The sequence below is a fragment of the Bufo bufo genome, chromosome 6, assembly GCF_905171765.1.
Source record: "Bufo bufo chromosome 6, aBufBuf1.1, whole genome shotgun sequence".
NCBI lineage: Eukaryota > Metazoa > Chordata > Amphibia > Anura > Bufonidae > Bufo > Bufo bufo.
The window spans coordinates 107,057,113-107,079,799 of NC_053394.1; the positions used below are offsets into that span (position 1 = coordinate 107,057,113).

The following is a 22,687-nucleotide window of genomic DNA, read 5'->3' on the forward strand; positions in this document are numbered from 1 at the left end:
CCAGACAGTAGATGGCCTTTGTGCGGCCGTATTCACCACTTGGAGAAATGTTCCCACTAACCTCATGTAAACGCTTGCATCAAGCATGCCGAAACTAAGTGATAAACAATAACGGCGGAGCTACTCATTACTGAGTTCATGTTTGGAAGTTGGATTTCTGTTTTGAGGGGGGGTTTAGTTTTTTTTTGGAGGTGTGGTCCTAAACTTTTGATCAGCTGAAAAACAGCCTGTTTCAGTTTATTCATTGTTTTCATTAAATTGAATGCTCAAAAAATGTTTTGTCTCACTCCCATTTCTTCTTGTTACATGTTGAAGCTCTACTTGGAACCTTGTTAAGATCCAGCCATGCTAAATATGATTTTTTGCCATTTTTCAAGTGGTCTTAAACTTTTGATCAGGACTGTACTCGTCTGTTTTGTGGACAAGAATAGGCAGTTCTAACAAAGGACAGGACGTATCAGAGTTTTGTGGATCCACAATGTGAGGACCGCAAAAACAGCTACGCCGTGGGCATGAGGCCTTAAAGAGGACCTTTCATCTGTTTAACCCTGGTCTAATTAGGGTCTTACCTTATAGGGCAGCCCCCACTGATGTCATCGCACTTTTTTTGGCTATGAGTGGTGCGCTCTGATTGGATGCGCTCACAGCCAGAGAGAAGAGAACCGCTAATTACAATATAAGGCGCCAAAATCAACGGGGGCCAACAGCGGACAAACAGGGGGGTCTTTGAAAGAAAAAAAAAGTGCAGACATCAGTGGGGGCCGCCCTATAAAGGTAAAACCTCATTAGACTAGAGCTAAACAGATGAAAGGTCCTCTTTAAAGACGCACTCCGATTTTGTCCTCTGTTGTCTTAACTGGTGGTACAGTCTAGACAACCTGGGTGTTCACTGTTACTATACATCCGACGCAAAAAGTTCAGAAATGAACACAAGACACAACATACCATAGAACTGGTTTATATACAAAACAATTATAAAATATTAAAAACATTAAATACTAATGCAGTCCTGTGCTGGGGACCAGTTGTAGGGGTCATCCTAAAAAGCTACCCCCATAACTATTGGCAGGAGCCTACAAGAATCTACACAGTTCCCATAAAATACAAGGCACCGTGTGCTGGTGTCCACTAGCTAAGGGATATCACTACAACAGACTGCGGCTTTAAAACAGTTCTTCAGATGCAATGTAACCTTGGAAGGCTCTAATTAGGACTAAGCTGAATGCTGCAGTGGTAGTCACACAACTAACCTGATCTAGGAGATCTAGGACGTGACTACGTCTTCAGGATTCTGTCACTTGAAGGCTGCTCCATCAGTAGCGTCAGTGGTGTACAGTATAAAAAAAAACTCCACCATGTCCTGACTGCTGCCAGTGTGTGGGAACCTCCTAGATAGATTTCCCTTCAGTCTTCCCCAAACCTTTTCAATTTCTCCCTGGTTTCTTCTGCTTCAACATTTAGATACCAAAGGGCTGATATGTCATAATCACGTCATGTGACCATAGCTGCCAATGGCTGTAGGACTATAGTGTGAAGGATTGTCCATAGCGATATAACCTCCCGAAACAGCAAGTGGCTAAAATGATCATGTGACATCATTATGGATAACCTGCTGAATGATATAGGCATTGAAATGGCAGGAACCGGAGCAGAAGTGCAAGTCCATCTGCTCCCTTCAAATGATGATTGGCTTCATCGCAATGAGATTTTCCATCGTCTACTTGTGCTACTGGCATCTGCTGTATTCCCACAGCTTAAAGGACTTATCTGAGAGTCGAAGAAATTAAAGGGGCTCTCTGAGCTTCTGCCCTGTGTAGGAAAGATAGTTTGGACAGTACTTACCTGTCTGTCGTGCCACCAATGCCGCTGTATCTGTTGCGCTCAGATTGGCTGCTGGCTCTTGCGCTTGGGTTCTGACCGGATATGTTCCTGAATCTTCCTGTTCAGCTGGATATACAGGAAGACTCCAGAACACGCCCGGTCGGAATCAGACAGGAAGAGCCCACAACCAGTCTGAGCGCAGCGGACATGGCGGCATTGGGGGAGTGATAGGTGCGTAAATACTTACCAAGCTATCTTTACTACACAGGACAGAAGAGGCCAGGATCTTATAAAAGCTTTGGAGAACCCCTTTATATTACATTTTCTCATATTACAGCATTGATGTGTATATGCTCTGTTGGCCCCATGGCCTTATTTTCATTTCCTGGAGCGATGACAGGATGTACATCCATGTGATAGCAGCAGCCAATCATTGGCCTCAGCAGTTATGCTAAAACGCTAGCTAGTCATTTTGATGTACAGCATGGTGTTGTTCCAAGAGGAGAATAAAAGGGACCACCCGTGTCAGCTCTGGAGCAGTGGGGAATTTATCGGAAGAGTAATGTCTCCTTTTTTTATTTTATTCCCATTTCTTGCAGCTAGTTTAAGTTCTTAAAGGGAACCTGTCACCTCCAAATCACATTTTAAACCGACATCATTACCTTACAGTAGCCCCCAGTGTGTTCCTAATCATGTATTTCATTCCTCCACTGGTTGTTGTATACTTTATAAAAACGCTGTTTTAGGCCGTATGCGAGTGTATTACTGTAGTGCAGCGGCGGCATGAAGCGCACAGCGTCATAGCAACCAATGACGCCGTGCGCTCCTGCTCTCAGCAGGAATCCAGGCCGGGATACCACGGACCGCTCACGGCTGTGTGCATTCGGCCTTAATCTGTGTTTTCGCTATCCTCAGAGTCAGCTTCAAGTCAAGGGGGCAGCGGCCTCCTTGCTTCAAGTCAAGCTAAGCCCGCCCCTTACCCCTCCTCCCTTCACTGTGATTGACATCCTGCTGTGAGGCTGGGATCGTGCAAGTCTCATGCATGGGCGGTGCGCTCCTTGTCACTGCGCGATACCGTCTCCGGCTCCCGCACTCAGCCAGCCGCTTTGCTCCCTCTGCGCATGCGCCGGGCGCGCACGCACAAAGGAATAGCCCGGCGCATGTGCAGAGAGAGAAAAGCGGCCAGCTGAGTGCGGGAGCCGGAGACGGGATCGCGCAGTGACAAGGAGCGCACCGCCCATGCCTGAGACTTGCACGATCCCAGCCTCACAGCAGGATGTCAATCACAGTGAAGGGAGGAGGGGTAAGGGGCGGGCTTAGCTTGACTTGAAGCAAGGAGGTCGCTGCCCCCTTGACATCAAGCTGACTCTGAGGATAGCGAAAAAACAGAGATTAAAACAGCGTTTTTATAAAGTATACAACAACCAGCGGAGGAATGAAAAACATGATTAGGAACACACTGGGGGGCTACTGTAAGGTAATGATGTTGGTTTAAAATGTGTTTTGGAGGTGACAGGTTACCTTTAAACTCTCAGACTACCCCTTTAAGGCCGTGTTCATATGTCTGTTTAGTAGATCCAGCGCAAATGCCGGCTTTTGGCTGGACAAAAAAACAATTCATGCAATGCTTTTTGTCTGGCCGAAACTCTGCATTTATGCCGGAAATCTTCCGGTTCACGGCGGGACCTCATTGCAGGCAATTCGGAGATGTGAACGAGGCCTAAAGGGGAATTTCACTTCTCTCAGCTGGGGTTAGCAGACTGAGCTTCCTTATGGACTCTGATCTATACACTTTATCAATAGGGGGGGGGAACAAGAACCACACCCTTCAATTGGAATACTATGTGCAGACATATGTTCATCTATATAAAGGAGGTAGGCATCGTTAGCTTTCAAACGTCAATGGCCGGCTATAATCTGACATAGGTATGATCTTCAGGCGCACAGTTCACCTATAAAACCATGGAAATGTCAGAACCAAAAAGAAGCTCAGTCCGGCAATTCGTGTCTCGTGGAAGGTGAAATCCCCCTCTAACAAATTTATCTATAGCTAATTAAGAAAAATCCAAACTAGAGGGCCTGTCCTCCTCCCTTAAACAGAAACTAGATGTGCTAGGTGATCCCACAGGACCCTGTGAACCTTACACAAAAGCCTCAACTTCTCCGTACTAAAACAAGAACAAAGCCCACTCCCTGCAACATATGTGTTACCGATCACAAGACTGGTAGTAGGATATTTTGCAGGCAGATGAGAAGCCCTGAGGCCACCTTGTAATGTCCCACAAGCATGTTTGGTGGATCTCATCCTTATGTGCGTCTCCGCTTGTTGGCATTGGGACTCGATGGGTTGCTGTTGGCGTTAACCACCTTCTCGGTGAGGCGGCTTCGTTTCCTCTTATCACCAGACTCCTTGGAGCCAGATTCTGACAGAGTCCTCTCCTTCTCTTTGCTGGGTTTCTCTACAGTCTTCACTGAAGTCGTTGAAGAGTTTGTAAAAGCTGAAAGCACAGAAAAAAGGTTATGTGAAACTATCACCCAGAACATCAACCCTTATTATACAACGTGTTTAAAGGAGCTCAATCGGTATACAAGCACAGCCCGCTTTACCACCTAGCTGTAATATTCCAATGTAGGGTTGTTGCGGGTATCGAAATTTCGATACCCAATCTATACTTTTGTCCCGGTATCAATACGATACAGGGATTTCCATTTTTTTCGATACTGGGTGGGCTGCGCTTCTGCGCAGTCTAGTATCTCTGAACATTAGAGCGCTGCTGTCGGCGCGCTCATGTTCTCTCAGCAGCACAGGGGAGAAGGAAGCTGTCCTCCCTCCCCCTGTGCTGCTGCCGCTGCCCCCAATGAGAAGAGAGGGGCGGAGGAGGGGCGGGCGCACTGTGCCACCAATGATACGACTTTTCCTACACAGAGCGGCGCCCAGCGATGTCCCAGCACTTACCATTATTCCTGGGCGCCGCTCCGTTCGCCCGCAGTGCCCCATTACTGTCTCCTCTCCTGCTCCACATGCTAATTATTATCGGAGCAATGGGGAGGAGACATCAGCTTCTCTAGTGGGCGTTCCTTCTCCCTGCGCTGCGATTGGAGAGCGCTACAGCCAGGGAGAAGGAACGCCCACTAGAGAAGCTGCAGTAATGGGGCACTGCGGGCGAACGGAGCGGCGCCCAGGACTAATAGTAAGTGCTGGGACATCGCTGGGCACCGCTCTGTGTAGCCTAATACTTAAAGTCTGGACCCAGGAAAAGTAGTCTTTAACACATAATACAGGAGGCGGGTGCCGGCAGCAGAATCACATTGCCGGCACCCTGCCCCTGACAGGAAGCTGCGATCAGCGGCAGTTAACCCCTCAGGTGCGGCACCTGAGGGGTTAACTGCCGCTGATCTGCCAGTACCTGCCTCCTGTATTAAGGGGTTATTATCATTGGTGGTGCAGTGCGACCCCCCCACCCCATTAAAATCATTGGTGGCACAATGCGCCGGCCCCTCTCAACCCCCCCAGTATTAAAATCATTGGTGGCAGTGGCCACAGGGTCCCCTCCCCCTCATTGGTGGTACACAGTGGCAGCTTCTGATTGGAGCCCCAGCTGTGTAATCCTGGGGCTCCGATCGGTTACCATGGCAGCCAGGACGCTATTGAAGCCCTGGCTGCCATGGTAACATCCCTGATGCTGTGTGCACAGAGCACAGAGCAGCAGGGACAGTGTGAATAGGACAAGGGATGAAAAAAATCCCAGGTTCTAGCCCCTAAGGGGGCAAATAGTTATTAAATAAAAAAAGTGTGTCAAAAAAAAAAAAGTAAAAAAAAAAACTCACCTAAATATTAAAGGGTTTCTACCACCAGAAATACTGTTATGTAGCTAACTGATATAGCGATGCGCTAATGTCAGCACTACATAACAGTGTGTTTCTAACATTAATCCCTGCAGCCGTTTTTGTTAAAAAAGCACTTTTATTATATGCTAATGAGCCTCTAGGTGCTATGTGGGCGTAAAATCAGCACCTAGAGGCTCCGTCCACTCACGCTTTATCCCGCCCAGGTCCCCTGTTCTGCCCGCCCCGCTCCTCTTGATTGATGCCACTGTTCCCTGCATCGTTGGCGAAATCCCGCGCCTGCGCCGTTCACTTCTGTCTTCCGCGCAGTGAGTGAAGGCCGCTCTCCTGATGCCGGCTTCCTCACTGAAGACAGAAGTGAACGGCGCAGGAGCGGGATTTCGCCAACGATGCAGGGAACAGTGGCATCAATCAAGAGGAGCTGGGCGGGCAGAACAGGGGACCTGGGCGGGATAAAGCGTGAGTAGACGGAGCCTCTAGGTGCTGATTTTACGCCCACATAGCACCTAGAGGCTCATTAGCATATAATAAAAGTGCTTTTTTAACAAAAACGGCTGCAGGGACTAATGTTAGAAACACACTGTTATGTAGTGCTGACATTAGCGCATCGCTAATGTCAGTCAGCTACATAACAGTATTTCTGGTGGTAGAAACCCTTTAAGGCCTCATGCACACGGACGTTTTTTTTCACGGTCCGCAAAAACGGGGTCCGTAGGTCCGTGATCCGTGACCGTTTTTTCGTCCGTGGGTCTTCCTTGATTTTTGGAGGATCCACGGACATGAAAAAAAAGTCGTTTTGGTGTCCGCCTGGCCGTGCGGAGCCAAACGGATCCGTCCTGAATTACAATGCAAGTCAATGGGGACGGATCCGTTTGACGTTGACACAATATGGTGCCATTTCAAACGGATCCGTCCCCATTGACTTTCAATGTAAAGTCTGGAGTCCCTTTTATACCATCGGATCGGAGTTTTCTCCAATCCGATGGTATATTTTAACTTGAAGCGTCCCCATCACCATGGGAACGCCTCTATGTTAGAATATACTGTCGGATATGAGTTAGATCGTGAAACCTCATTTCCGACAGTATATTCTAACACAGAGGCGTTCCCATGGTGATGGGGACGCTTCCGGTTAGAATATACTACAAACTGTTTACATGACTGCCCCCTGCTGCCTAGCAGCATCCGATCTCTTACAGGGGGCCGTGATCAGCACAATTAACCCCTCAGGTGCCGCACCTGAAGGGGTTAATTGTACTATCATATCCCCCTGTAAGAGATCAGGGCTGCCAGGCAGCAGGGGGCAGACCCCCCCCCTCCCCAGTTTGAATATCATTGGTGGCCAGTGCGGCCCCCCCCCTTCCTCCCTCTATTGTAATAAATCGTTGGTGGCACAGTGTGCGCCCCCCCCCTTCCTCCCTCTATTGTAATAAATCGTTGGGGGCACAGTGTGCGCCCCCCCCCCCCCCTTCCTCCCTCTATTGTAATAAATCGTTGGTGCGCCCCCCATCGGCCCCCCCTCCCTCTATAGCATTAACAACATTGGTGGCCAGTGTGCGGCCTCCCATCTACCCCCCCCCCCCCCCCCCCCGATCATTGGTGGCAGCGGGTTACTAGCAATAGTACAATAGTAAAAGATTCATACTTACCTGGGAGCTGCGATGTCTGCTTCCGGCCGGGAGCTCCTCCTACTGGTAAGTGACAGTTCATTTAGCAATGCGCCGCACAGACCTGTCACTTACCAGTAGGTGGAGCTCCCGGCCGGACACGAACATCGCAGCAGCCGGTAAGTATGAATCTTCTACTATTGTACTATTGCTAAGTAACCATGGCAACCAGGACTGTAGTAGCGTCCTGGTTGCCATGGTTACCGATCGGAGCCCCAGCGATTAAACTGGGACTCCGATCGGAACTCCGCTGCCACCAATGATGGGGGAAGGGGGAGATGGGAGGCCGCACATTGGCCACCAATGTTGTTAATGCTATAGAGGGAGGGGGGGCCGATGGGGGGCGCACACTGTGCCACCAACGAATTATTACAATAGAGGGAGGGAGGGGGGGGCGCACACTGTGCCACCAACGAATTATTACAATAGAGGGAGGGGGGGGGGCCGCACTGGCCACCAACCTATTATTACAATAGAGGGGGGGGGCCGCACTGGCCACCAATGATATTCAAACTGGGGAGGGGGGGGGGGGAGGGCCACCTGAAGGGATTAATTGTGCTGATCACGGCCCCCTGTAAGAGATCGGGTGCTGCCAGGCAGCAGGGGGCAGTCTTGTACACAGTTTGTAGTGTATTCTAACTAGAAGCGTCCCCATCACCATGGGAACGCTTCTGTGTTAGAATATACTGTCGGTTCTGAGTTTTCACGAAGTGAAAACTCAGCTTTGAAAAAGCTTTTATGCAGACGGATCTTCGGATCCGTCTGTATAAAAACTAACCTACGGCCACGGATCACGGACACGGATGCCAATCTTGTGTGCATCCGTGTTCTTTCACGGACCCATTGACTTGAATGGGTCCGTGAACCGTTGGCCGTGAAAAAAATAGGACAGGTCATATTTTTTTCACGGCCAGGAAACACGGATCACGGATGCGGCTGCAAAACGGTGCATTTTCCGATTTTTCCACGGACCCATTGAAAGTCAATAGGTCCGCGAAAAAAAACGGAAAACGGCACAACGGCCACGGGTGCACACAACGGTCGTGTGCATGAGGCCTAAGTATGAATCACCCCCTTTCCCAATTTCACATATAAAATGTATAAATAATAAACATATTACATATCGCCACGTCAGAAAAGTCCAAACTATTAAAATATTAAAAAAATCAATGCGGTGAACGCCGGAACAGAAAAAATAAATAAAAACGGCACGATTTGCCATTTTTTAAAATGCGGAATGCACGTGGCTTTTTTGGTTTATTTTTTTCGCGTGGTATCGAATGGTATCGAGTATCGCAAAACTTTTTCATGGTATCGAAACCGAATAAAAAATTTGGTATCGCAACAACTCTATTCCAATGTACAATCAACGGCCGGCTTTAATATCAATCTGTTATTTAAATAACAGATTGATATTAAAGCCACCCGCTGATTGTACCTTCCTTATTATGCATCGATACACCCCTGCTCCCATAATTTAAAAGCAGTCTAGATTGGTGGAAGAAGGAAATGAAAGCCTCACCTTCATCAGACACTGAGTGCAGATCTACGTCTTCCTTTGTTTCTTCCTTGATGTCGTCCTCTGTGGCCACTTTACCTAAAGCAATATGAAAGGAAACCTCTGAAGAAGTTGTTTGGTCCATACATACAGACGGGATCCCCCTCATCAGACCCTCATCTACAAGGCAGAGCCGCTAACAAAAAGCAGCTCTCCATGTATTACATGGTTGGCCATTCATTTGAATGACTGCATGTAATACCACATTTCCCTTGTAGTGTCTGCTGTATACCTGACCAGATCTTCCCCTTTGTCAGGGGTCTTGGGAAAGGTTCTGATATTAACCCCTTCCCCCTTTATGCATTTGGTGCCTTAGTGACTCAGGCGGCATTCACACGATGGTGAAAAACAGCCGTTTAAAGATCCAATCAAGTATATAGAGCTATTCAGATGGCCGTTCCATCAATGCAGCTGTATGAGGCTTGTTTTTTATGACACCATTTTGGGGTATGCATATATTACTGGTTACACTTAATTAACTCTTTCTGGGTGAAAAACATTTTTATATTGTAAATTTTGTAACATTCACTTTGCAGCATAAATAACATAATTTTATTTTCTGGGTCAGTACGATTACACACACACACACACACACACACACACACACACCTTAGAACTTTTCCACGTTTTTTCACGTTACACCCACAAGCATAAATGTATTTTATTGGGATTTTATGTGATAGACCAACACAAAGTAACAAGTATGTGTGAAGTGAAAAGAAAATGATTTTCAACATTTTTAATAAATAAAAATCTATAACGGCAGCCCCCTGCACTCTTACACCCTTAAATAAGATCCAGTGTGACCATTCTCCTTCAGACGTCACAGTAATTTATTCTCATTATAACTATAGCTGACCTCTGGAGGCCTCAGAGGTTTGTTAGAGAACATTAGTGATCAAACAGCATCATAAAAACCAAGGAACATACCAGACAGGTCAGGGATCAAGTTGTGGAGAAGTGTAAAGCAGGGTTAGATTATAAAAAAAATATCCAAAGTTCTGAACATCTCCCGGAGCACTGTTCAATCTATCATCTGAAAAGGGAAGAAGTATGGCACAACTGTAAACCCACCAAGACATGGGTAAACTGACAGCCCAGGCAAGGAAAGAACTATTAAAGAAGCGGCCAAGAGGCCCGTGATCACTGTGGAGGAGCTGCAGAGATGGACAGCTCAGGTGGGAGAATCTGTCCACAGGACAACTATTAGTCGGGTTCTCCACAAATCTGGCCTTTATGAAACAGTGGTAAGAAGAAAGCCATTTCTGAAAGCAAACCATAAGAAGTCCCATTTGCACTTTGCCACAAGCCACAGCAAACATGTAGAAGAAGGTTCTCTGGTCAGATGAGACCAAGGTTGAACTTTTTGGCCTAAATGCAAAACGCTATGTGTGGAAGAAAACTTACACTGCCCTGAACACATAATCCTCACGGTGAAACATGGTGGTGGCAGCATCATGCTGTGAGGATGCTTTCCTTCAGCAGTGACAGGGAAGCTGGTCACAGTTGATGGGAAGATGGATGGTGGTAAATACAGGGCAATCCTGGAGGTAAACCTGTTATAGGCTGCAAAAGACTTAGGACTGGGGCGGAGGTTCACCTTCCAGCAGGACAACAACCCTATACATACAGCCAGAGCTACAATTGAATGGTTTAGGTCAAAGCATATTCCTGTGTGAGAATGACCCAGTCAAAGTCCAAACCTAAATTCCATTGAGAATCTTTGGCAAGACTTGGAAATTGCTGTTCACAGACGCTCTCCATCCCATCTGTCTGAGCTTGAGCTATTTTGCAAAATGGGCAAAAATGTCAGCCTCTAGATGTGCAAAGCTGGTAGAGACTTACACCAAAAGACTTGCAGCTGTAATTGCAGTGAAAGGTGGTCCTACTAGTATTGACTATGGGGGCCGAATACAAATGCACACCAAACTTTCCAGATTTTTATTTATTAAAAATGTTGAAAACCATGTATCATTTTCTTTTCACTTCACACATACTTCCTACTTTGTGTTGGTCTATCACATAAAATCCCAATAAAATACATTTAACTTTGTGGGTGTAATGTGAAATATATGGAAAAGTTCAAGGGGTATGAATACTTTTTCAAGGCACTGTAGATATATAACGTTTTACTACTTTTGCACAATAAAAATCCTTTAAAAAAATAAAATGTTTTTGCATTGATGCATGCCAAGACCCATAACTTTTTTATTTTTATTTACAGAGTTGTGTGAGGGCTTGATTTTTGCGGGACGACTTGTGCTTTTCACTGGTACCATTTTGGGGTACATAACACTTTTTTTTTGTGTGTGTGTGGCAAATAAGAAAAAACACCAATTTGCCCTTTTTTTATAGTGTTCTCTGTGTGGGATTTATTATGGATAATTGTATCGCACCGGTCGTTACGGACGACCAAATATGTGGAGGGGATTTTATTTTTGCAATTTTTTTTCCATTCAAATGCATTTTTTTATTTTATTGAAAAGGGTGTATTTATTTATTTTTTTAACTGAGAGGGCGGAGGATGGGGTGTAGCAGTTGGGGGAGCGACCAATAGCAGACCGCGACGGGGACGAGCCTCCTTCGCATCGCAGGTGACGCTAGGGAGATGCAGAGGCAGCCAGGAAGCCATCAGGAGTGACCCGGGTGTCGGGGAGGGGGGCAAGTATAACCTATATGGGGCCCTGGGCATTGGCGGGGGTCATTATAGGGGTTGGATAACCCCTTTAACTCTTAGATTTAGTCCCATAAGGGGCCGGTCACATAAATGCTGAACTCCTGCTCTTAGCTGAAGCGCTTGTTCTAGGCCACAGTAAAAAGAAGGTGATGGCGGCCTAGAATAAAACCTCTGTAAAAACACGTATCGGCAGTCATTAAGGAGTTAAAGGGGATGCTTATCTTACAGAACCTGTCTGGTCCCCATTTCCCCTGATGACACAAGACTCTGGATCTACCTCACAGCTACTCACCCTCTTTCACCTCCTGAATAATCTCTTCAGGCAGAATAAAGTTCTTCTCGGAATTTGGGAAAGGAAGGATCTCCGATTCATGCTGAGAAAAATAAATAAATCATACAATGATAAATCCCAGAAGAACATGAATCCTACATGGTTGAGGTACAGAAGTGACAACCCGTACTGGCGCAGTCCCGGCCTCCATTACACTGATGCACTCACCAAGGCCTGCATGTCATACATGGTGCGCAGATGTTCCCATATAACCTTCGATGATATCTGACGGCCGATGTTCTGGCTGAACTTATCCCGAATGCAGATCATGTGGAAGTGTCTGTTCACACCTGCAGCGAGGACACAAGGGAAGGAAACAGTCAGCAAGTCCAGGATGGCATGGCAGCAGGCAATGCATGCAAGAGGCAAAACACTGATAGTCTGTGCTAAGGATAGCCTGGCGACCGCCACAATCTGCAGACGGAAGGGCCTTGTCCACTACAGCACCCAACACAGCGCAGCTCTCGTCCACGTGGCCGTGTCTGGTACTGCAGCGAGGACACATTTTCTCAAATGGGGCTGAGCTGCAGTACCAGGCATAGCCACTAGGGCAGGGGTAAAAGAAACCGCTGGCACTCCAGATGTTGGAAAACTACAATTCCCAGCATGCATACTTAGAGCATGTTGGAAGATGTAGTTTAACAACAGCTAGAATTCTGGAGGTTGCCGACCCTTGCACTAAGATATACTGCAGAGAAGAGGGCGCAGAACTCCAGCGCATCGTTCTGACACAGCGCCGACAATATCCTAGTGGCTGTGTCTGGTACTGCAGCTCAGGCCCATACACTTGAGTATGGGGCTGAGCTGCAGTACCAGCCACAGCCACATGGATGCGAGTGGCGCTGTAAGGAACTGCTGTAGAGCTCAGATATCCCCCTCCAATTACATATTGGTGGTCTATCCTGAGGACAGTCATTTTCTTGTATGCCCCTGTCTTCATCCCCTGGTGCACAGCAATGCTATTTTATGCAGTTTCCACTGACATCTATGGAGGAGGAAAAAAAAAAACTGCACTAAAGTCACGTGACTGTTATGGCAGGTATTGTCTGACTATAGGGGTGCACGGCAGCTGGGCACTGAGCATGCGCAATAATACGATGATCCCTATTGTGTCCTTGTGTCTAATTACACACGTATATTAATAGAATTCCTACTGGAGGCCATAGCACTAACTGTACGGGAACACAGGACGGGATTCTCGGTATTAAATCCCCGGCCTGGCTACATTCCGCCGCCCCACTCCCCCTTATCCCCCTTATCCCCCTCGGGTATGCCATCTACTCCAGCCCGGGGATCAGCTGCGGCCTTCACTCACCGACTGGCTTATGGCCAAGCATGGCGTGAAACAGGCACACTTCCACCTCCGGGCTCCACTGCACCGGCTCCTCCGCTGGGGGTCCAGGGACCGGCTCCGTACGCTCCACAGCTCCCTCCCCGGTCTCTGTCTCACCCATCGTAGCCGCCACTACCGTGAAACACCGGAGAACCGTTGCATCTGCTGGAGGAAAGCGGTACTGCACACAGGGCCATCTAGTGTCGGCTTGTAGGTACTGCAGACAGATTTACAACTTCGAGGTTGAAAAATAAAAAGTACAGTGCCACCTAGAGGAGATCCCGCTGTACAGCCGTTAGGGGAACACTGATTGCACTTAGGCCTCCTGCACACGACCGTTATTTCCCCCGTTTACGGGCCGTTTTTTGCATACGGTCCGTTTACGGTGCCATTAATTTCAATGGTTCTGCAAAAAAAAACTGAGTGTACTCCGTATGCATTCTGTTTCCGTATTTCCGTTTTTCGTTCCGTTGAAGGGTAGAACATGTCCTATTATTGCTCGCAAATCACGTTCTGTGGCTCCATTCAAGTCAATCGGTCCGCAAAAAAACCCCAGAATGTTCCGTATCCGTTCCGTTTTTGCGGAACCATCTATTGAAAATTTAATGTCTAGCCCAATTTTTTTCTATGTAATTACTGTATACTGTATATGCCATACGGAAAAATGGAAACAAAAAACGGAACAACGGATCCGTGAAAAACGGACCGCAAAACACTGAAAAAGCCATACGGTCGTGTGCAGGAGGCCTTACTGTGTGGTACCGTACTTAGGGTCACTATGGCTATTTCTAGAACATTTTGGGTTATTAGGGACACTGTGGTTGTCACTAGGACATTTTGGGTTATTAGGGGCACTGTGGTTGTCACTGACACAATTTGGATTATTGGGGACTGTGGCTTTCAGAGGGGTACTGTAGCTGGCAATGGGCACACTGTGGATTCCTGAGGGTATTGTGACTGTCATTGTTAGGGAACGGATCCATTTGTATTATCTGTAACATAGCCAAGACAGATCCGTCTTGAACACCATTGAAAGTCAATGGAGGACGAATCCGTTTTCTATTGTGTCATAGAAAACGGATCCGTCCCCATTGACTTACATTGTGTGCCAGGATGGATCCGTTTGGCTCAGTTTTGTCAGACGGACACCAAAGCGCTGCAAGCAGCGTTTTGGTGTCCGCCTCCAAAGCGGAATGGAGACTGAACTGATGCATTCTGAGCGGATCCTTATCCATTCAGAATGCATTAGGGCAAAACTGATCCGTTTTGGACCGCTTGTGAGAACCCTGAACGGATCTCGTAAACGGAAAGCCAAAATGCCAGTGTGAAAGTAGACTAAGGCCTCATGCACACGACCGTTGTGTGCATCCGTGGCCATTGTGCCGTTTTCCGTTCTTTTTCGCGGACCCATTGACTTTCAATGGGTCCGTGGAAAAATCGGAAAATGCACCGTTTTGCAGCCGCATCCGTGATCCGTGTTTCCTGTCCGTCAAAAAAACATGACCTGTCCTATTTTTTTGACGGACAACGGTTCAAGGACCCATTCAAGTCAATGGGTCCGTGAAAGAACACGGATGCACTCAAGATTGGCATCCGCGTCCTTGATCCGTGGCCGTAGGTTACTTTCATACAGACGGATCCGAAGATCCGTCTGTATGAAAGCTTTTTCAGAGCTGAGTTTTCACTTCGTGAAAACTCAAATCCGACAGTATATTCTAACACAGAGGCGTTCCCATAGTGATGGGGACGCTTCTAGTTAGAATATACTGAGAACTGTGTACATGACTGCCCCCTGCTGCCTGGCAGCACCCGATCTCTTACAAGGGACTGTGATACGCACAATTAACCCCTCAGGTGCTGCACCTGAAGGGGTTAATTGTGCATATCATAGCCCCCTATAAGAGATCAGGGGCTGCCAGGCAGCAGACCCCCCTCCCTCCCCAGTTTTAATTTCATTGGTTCGCCCCCCCCCCCCTCTATTGTATTATTTTCATTGGTGGCACAGTGTGCGGCCCCCCTCCCTCTATTGTATTATTTTCATTGGTGGCACAGTGTGCGGGCTCCCCCTGGCCCCCCCTCTATTGTATTAATATCATTGGTGGCCAGTGTGCGGCCTCCCCTCTAATAATAAATAATACAATAGAGGGAGGGGGGGCGGGGGGGGGCGCACACTGTGCCACCAATGAAAATAATACAATAGAGGGAGAGGGGGGCCGCACTGGCCACCAATGAAATTAAAACTGGGGAGGGAGGGGGGTCTGCCCCCTGCTGCCTGGCAGCCCCTGATCTCTTATAGGGGGCTATGATATGCACAATTAACCCCTTCAGGTGCAGCACCTGAGGGGTTAATTGTGCGGATCACAGCCCCCTGTAAGAGATCGGGTGCTGCCAGGCAGCAGGGGGCAGTCATGTACACAGTTCTCAGTATATTCTAACTTGAAGCGTCCCCATCACCATGGGAACGCCTCTGTGTTAGAATATACTGTCGGATCTGAGTTTCACAATGTAACTCAAATCCGATGGTATATTCTAACATAGAGGCGTTCCCATGGTGATGGGGACGCTTCAAGTTAAAATATACCATCGGATTGGAGAAAACTCTGATCCTATGGTATATTAACTCCTGACTTTACATTGAAAGTCAATGGGGGAGGGATCCGTTTGAAATTGCACCATATTGTGTCAACGTCAAACGATCCGTCCCCATTGACTTGTATTGTAATTCAGGACAGATCCGTTTGGCTCCGCACGGCCGTGTCCATGGATCCTCCAAAAATTCAAGGAAGACCCACGGACGAAAAAACGGTCACGGATCACGGACCAACGGAACCCCGTTTTGCGGACCGTGAAAAAATACGGTCGTGTGCATGAGGCCTTAGGGCCGGGAAGCTGGTGCGTGTTGGCCCTATTGGCAGAGGGAAGGGGCCATGCAGGCTGCGGCCTGCTGAGACACAGACGACTCCAGTGGCCGGACATGGTGCAAGGGAGCAGCAGGATGCAGGCAGGCAGGTCCAGGTTGCCAGAGAAGGAGAAGCAGATTGAGTGAAGTTGCACCCATGCCCACCTGGGAGAATAGGACGGCAGCAGACAGAGGCCACTGACATAACAATGAAAGAGAGACAGGGGACTGGATTAGCTAATGAACTGAGACACACTGCCGTTCATCACATCACCGACACAGACAGGGGGAGGATATGGGGGATACCCTGTCTGTGTAGGAAGGAAAGCAGCATCGGTCACCAGGAGAGGGGGCTAAAATCTTGCCAGCAGATCAGTAGTAAGAATAAAAGTACAGTTATGGCAGAGGTCTGTATTAACTTCCGCTTCATTCCTCCTGCTGGGCATGGCTGCAGCTCCGAGACTCCGGTGGGCCAGGTTGCCGACCTAGTGTGGTTCTCTTCATAAAGGCTGTGCCCTACTTCCTGCCGGCAATGCCTCACACTACCCACTGCACTCTCTCTGGCTCTTAAAGGGTCAACGCGTGCAATCTGTTCTTCCCTGGTCTATGGCTGGCTACCCCAAAGTATTTAAAGCACCTTCCCATAAAGGAGGGTGCCTGATCGATAGGTTCTAATACTCTAGTTTTCTGCAAAGGTGTGCCGTGGCTTGTTTGTCTGTTCTGTGTACTGACCTCTGCCTTACTCCTGGATTTCATCCTTCGCACCCTGCCTGCCTTGATTTCCGGCCTGTTTATTGGATTGCAAGAACTCTGCCTGCCCTGTCCGCAACCTGCCCCTGACTACAGTTTTGCCTGATCCGAGTATCTCCTGACCCTCGTGAGTCAACAGCCACTTGGGCAAACACTACTACAAGAAGTAGCAGCCTGGTAGTTCCCCTGCAGATCCCTGTACAGGGGCAACTTAGGTAACTCTCTTAGGAGCCCCTAGCCAAATCTGTCTAAGTGACACATCTGCTTTGTTACAAGTACATTAGTAAATTTTATTATATTACATTTTATCAACAACTGTTTGTATTTAACAAGAGAAACCCCAATTTTTTCATTGAAATTGCATGTACTTAGGGGTTAAAATGGTCATCCAACTCCTATAATGACCCCCCAATGCCTGGGCACCTCATATAGGTTATACTTACCCTGCTCCCCGGTGTCGCTCCTGATCCCCGCACGGCCGCCGCTGCATCTCCCCGTTGCGCGGATCACCCGTGATGCTAGGGAGGCTCATCCCCATTGCGGCCTGCTATTTGCTCCCCCCCTGCAGTCGCCAGATGTTTTGATTTGTACAGATCCCTTTACTGCAGTTATACAGTATTCTTGTACATAGGAGGCAGTAATATAGTAGTTATATTCTTGTACATAGGAGGCAGTAATACAGTAGTTATATTCTTGTACATAGGAGGCAGTATTATAGTAGTTATATTCTTGTACATAGGAGGCAGTATTATAGTAGTTATATTCTTGTACACAGGAGGCAGTATTATAGTAGTTACAGTGGGATGCGAAAGTTTGGGCAACCTTGTTAATAGTCATGATTTTCCTGTATAAATCGTTGGTTGTTACGATAAAAAATGTCAGTTAAATATATCATATAGGAGACACACACAGTGACATTTGAGAAGCGAAATGAAGTTTATTGGATTTACAGAAAGTGTGCTATAATTGTTTAAACAAAATTAGGCAGGTGCATAAATTTGGGCACCACAAAGAAGAAATGAAATCAATATTTAGTAGATCCTCCTTTTGCAGAAATTACAGCCTCTAAACGCTTCCTGTAGGTTCCAATGAGAGTCTGGATTCTGGTTGAAGGTATTTTGGACCATTCCTCTTTACAAAACATCTTTAGTTCATTCAGGTTTGATGGCTTCCGAGCATGGACAGCTCTCTTTAAGTCACACCACAGATTTTCAATTACTGTATATTCAGGTCTGGGGACTGAGATGGCCATTCCAGAACGTTGTACTTGTTCCTCTGCATAAATGCCTTAGTAGATTTTGAGCAGTGTTTAGGGTCGTTGTCTTGTTGAAAGATCCAGCCCCGGTGCAGCTTCAGCTTTGTCACTGATTCCTGGACATTGGTCTCCAGAATCTGCTGATACTGAGTGGAATCCATGCGTCCCTCAACTTTGACAAGATTCCCAGTCCCTGCACTGGCCACACAGCCCCACAGCATGATGGAACCACCACCATATTTTACTGTAGGTAGCAGGTGTTTTTCATGGAATGCTGTGTTCTTTTTCCTCCATGCATAACGCCCCTTGTTATGGCCAAATAACTCAATTTTAGTTTCATCAGTCCACAGCACCTTATTCCAAAATGAAGCTGGCTTGTCCAAATGTGCTTTAGCCCACCTCAAGCGGAGAAAAGGCTTCCTCTGCATCACTCTCGCATACAGCATCTCCTTGTGTAAAGTGCGCCGAATGGTTGAACGATGCACAGTGACTCCATCTGCAGCAAGATGATGTTGTAGGTCTTTGGTGCTGGTCTGTGGGTTGACTCTGACTGTTCTCACCAATCGTCGCTTCTGTCTATCCAAGATTTTTCTTGGTCTGCCACTTCGAGCCTTAACTTGAACTGAGCCTGTGGTCTTCCATTTCCTCAATATGTTCCTAACTGTGGAAACAGAAGCTGAAATCTCTGAGACAGCTTTCTGTATCCTTCCCCTAAACCATGATGGTGAACAATCTTTGTCTTCAGGTCATTTGAGAGTTGTTTTGAGACCCCCATGTTGCTACTCTTCAGAGAAAATTAAAAGAAGAGGGAAACTTACAATTGACCCCCTTAAATACTCTTTCTCATAATTGGATTCACCTGTGTATGTAGGTCAGGGGTCACTGAGCTTACCAAGCCAATTTGAGTTCCAATAATTAGTTCTAAAGGTTTTGGAATCAATAAAATGACAACAGTGCCCAAATTTATGCACCTGCCTAATTTTGTTTAAACAATTATAGCACACTTTCTGTAAATCCAATAAACTTCATTTCACTTCTCAAATATCACTGTGTGTGTCTCCTATATGATATATTTAACTGACATTTTTTTATCGTAACAACCAACGATTTATACAGGAAAATCATGACAATTAACAAGGTTGCCCAAACTTTCGCATCCCACTGTATATTCTTGTACATAAGAGGCAGTGTTATAGTAGTTATATTCTTGTACATAAGAGCAGTATTATAGTAGTTATATTCTTGTACATAGGAGGCAGTATTATAGTAGTTATATTCTTGTACATAGGAGGCAGTGTTATAGTAGTTATATTCTTGTACATAGGGGGCAGTATTATAGTAGTTATATTCTTGTACATAAGAGCAGTATTATAGTAGTTATATTCTTGTACATAAGAGGCAGTATTATAGTAGTTATATTCTTGTACATAGGAGGCAGTATTATAGTAGTTATATTCTTGTACATAGGAGGCAGTATTATAGTAGTTATATTCTTTGTGGGGATTTGCTCTGGTAGACAGGCTTGCGGATGCAGTACAGAGGCAATGACAACGTCTTTAACTTAAACAGTGCAGTGTTTTATTCACACATAAGTAAAGTGACAACAAAAAAAACAGTTTCAAGGAAAAACAGTCACCTTGCGTCTGGTGTTTGTTCACACCAGGCTGCAGCACATAAGTCCTTGGGTGAAGCAGAAATCCACGTGCTTTTGTAGCAGGCCTTAGTGCCGGCCCAAACTCTCAGGCTCCAACACCCAGACTGATAAAGCTCCAGTATCAGATGGAGGATAATCCGCCCAGCTGAGACTGCTGGCTGGGTTTTTATCCCAAACCAAAACCCGGCCTGGAACGTGGGAAACAGCCACCCACCCTGCACTTTGGCTGCTCCCAGTAAGAGCCGGCCCGGATCGGCTTTACAGCCACACTAAATAATAAACAGTGTCAGTCAGCACTAGCTGCCGCTGACACTTAAAATTACCGGCTCTTACCTCACCAAGGCCAGAAACCCGGTGACACATATCTTCCGTCAATGACGGCCCCTTGCGCTTTCCTACATCTTGTACATAGGAGGCAGTATTATAGCACTTATAGTCTTGTACATAGTGGGCAGTATTATAGTAGTTATATTCTTGTACATAGAGGGCAGTTTTATCATAGTTATATTCTTGTAGATGGGGACTGTATTATAGTAGTTCTATTCATGTACAGGAGAGCAGTATAATAGTAGTTCTTTTCTTGTACAATAGGGGCAATATTATGGTAGCAGATGATTTCTTCGTCTGCTGTGTTTTGGCATCCTAACGCCCTCCTGTGCCCCAGATCTTGTGAGGAGCTGGCTGTATATCGTCTTGTCTATGCAATATTATAGTGCCTATATTCCTCCACATGTACAACTCAACTCATACTCAATATTTAAGTTTTTCCATGTAATCAGATAAGTACTGGAGACATACGCAATGAATCAGTATAAATAGATGTTTTATTACTACGTCTGCCTCATCATCTTGTCATCCTCCTACACATGTCAGCTATGAACCTTGAGCTACCAGCCTCACCCACACAAGGGCCACTCTTCTACGTACATGATTAACTTGTCAGATGTATCACAAGATAACACTAATTCTTAGTTTAATTCTGGGTTTTCTATGTGTTCTCTGCACAGCAATCATTATATCTTCTATGTGTTAGCAGTACAGTGTTGTTACTTTAAGGTAGCATTATGACAGTATTATGTGTACTATAGCTGGTATTATGTAGTGTTTCATTTGCACTGTGTGGTTATCTTAGCTAGACAATGTATTGCATTATTTTGTGGTAGAATGTAAGCACTGTATGACAGTATTATATTACTACTATTTGAACACTGTATGGCCGGATTTTATGGGACCTGTATCAAAGTATTATGGGGCACATTTATTAAGACCGGCGTTTTAACCCCTATACCTGGCAAGGATCTGCTGAAGCTTTGAAGAGGCACAAGCTTCTCCATAACTTCAGCACATCCAGCGCCAGTTCTAAATGTAAGACAGCTTCCAAGCTGTCTTACGTTTAGTCCGTTTTCTACGCCTAAAACAGGCATAGAAAATTTTAAATGAGACGGGCCTACCGGCCCCTTCCTCGCTCACACCACTACCACAATTTTGGACCTGGCATGAGCGGGGAGAAGTCGCAGATAGCGGTGCGCCATCTGCGCCTGAAATATGCCTAATATAAGCGTATTTCAGTATAATAAATGACCCCCTATATGTCTATTGTGTGGTGGTATTGTGTAGGCACTGTTTGGCAGTACAAATCGCTGAGCTTTAGAAAACTATATCATTGTAAACCATAGTGTTTCCATTTTATCCACCATGACAGCTACACATGAGATTGACCCCTTGACCTCTATAGGGGCAGGAACACACAAAGAGTTTAAAAGCCACCACCCACACTCACCCGTCAGTGTTTCTTGTCCCTATGGGGCATCACACAGAAAGGCCTCCCTGGTGGAGGTGAAGAGTTTCATAATTTTTTTCCCAAAAAGTCACCTTAAAGGGTTTCTGCCATGGGAAAAATCGTTATGTAGCTGACTGACATTAGCGATGTGCTAATGTCAGCAGTACATAACAATATTTTGTTAACACCCTGCCTGCCGCTGTTCTCTTACAAAACAGACTTTTATAATATGCTAATGAAGCCTCTATGTGCTATGAGGGTGTTGCTGCAGCACCTAGAGGCTCCGCCTACTCGCCCTTTGGCACGCCCACATCCACTTGATTCATCCTGGTCTCCACTGATTCCTGCTCCCAACCAGCTACAGAATGTCAGCTCCTGAAGCCACATGGAAAGCTCAGACCTACCTTCGGTTGCTCCTGTCGTGAGTTCTTGTGCATTTCTGCATTTACTTTCATGTTATTATTTTGCTGATACCTGGTTGCTCTTCTTTTTAGGGATTAAAGGAGGCTAAAGTTAAACATAAGATTGCAAGATGTGCAACTTGTTCAAAGAAGCTTCCTGAAAATTATAAAAAAAAAGCTTTGCGAGTCTTGCATTAGTGAACTTTTAAAGGAGGTGCAACCATCTATCCTTAACAAAGTGAAATCTATGATCCAAAATGAAATTAAGTCCTCCCTGGTCTCCCTTGTGCCAGTCCCCCATACGTCTCCAGCCAAAAAGACCAAAATATCTGTTCCATCCATCTCTTATGCAGAGGACATGAACGAGGGGGCCTCCACCTCTAAACAAAATATTGATGCAGATGTTTTGTCAGAGGGAGAAATAATTGAAGATGCAAAAAAATATTACTTTTCATCTGAAGATATGGAGGAACTATTAGGGGCTGTTAGAGCCACCATGGGTATCGAAGATATCCAGAAGCCCCGGTCAGTTGAGGATGAAATGTTTGGGGGATTATGTGTAAAAAAAAGTTTAAAGTATTCCCGGTCAATGAAAACATCAGGGACATGATAATGGATGAATGGACAGATCCTGAAAGAAGGTTAGGTGTCTCCAGTGAATTTAAAAATAGATTGTTATTTGACCAGTCTGAAACCAAAATCTTCTCAGGAGAGT

The 22,687-nt window shown here is 46.3% G+C and overlaps 1 protein-coding gene across 1 annotated transcript; it reads right to left on the minus strand.

Moving 5' to 3' along the window:
- Positions 1–3,316: 3,316 nt before the first annotated feature.
- Positions 3,317–13,405, minus strand: LOC121005215 (MRG domain binding protein). The gene is made up of 5 exons (XM_040437816.1): positions 13,216–13,405; positions 12,069–12,190; positions 11,862–11,943; positions 8,857–8,931; positions 3,317–4,319 (listed from the first exon to the last, which is right to left on the minus strand). Exons 1-5 carry the CDS (start codon positions 13,352–13,354, stop codon positions 4,129–4,131), a joined length of 609 nt encoding a protein of 202 aa, XP_040293750.1. The 5' UTR covers positions 13,355–13,405; the 3' UTR covers positions 3,317–4,128.
- Between the last annotated feature and the right edge of the window lie 9,282 nt (positions 13,406–22,687).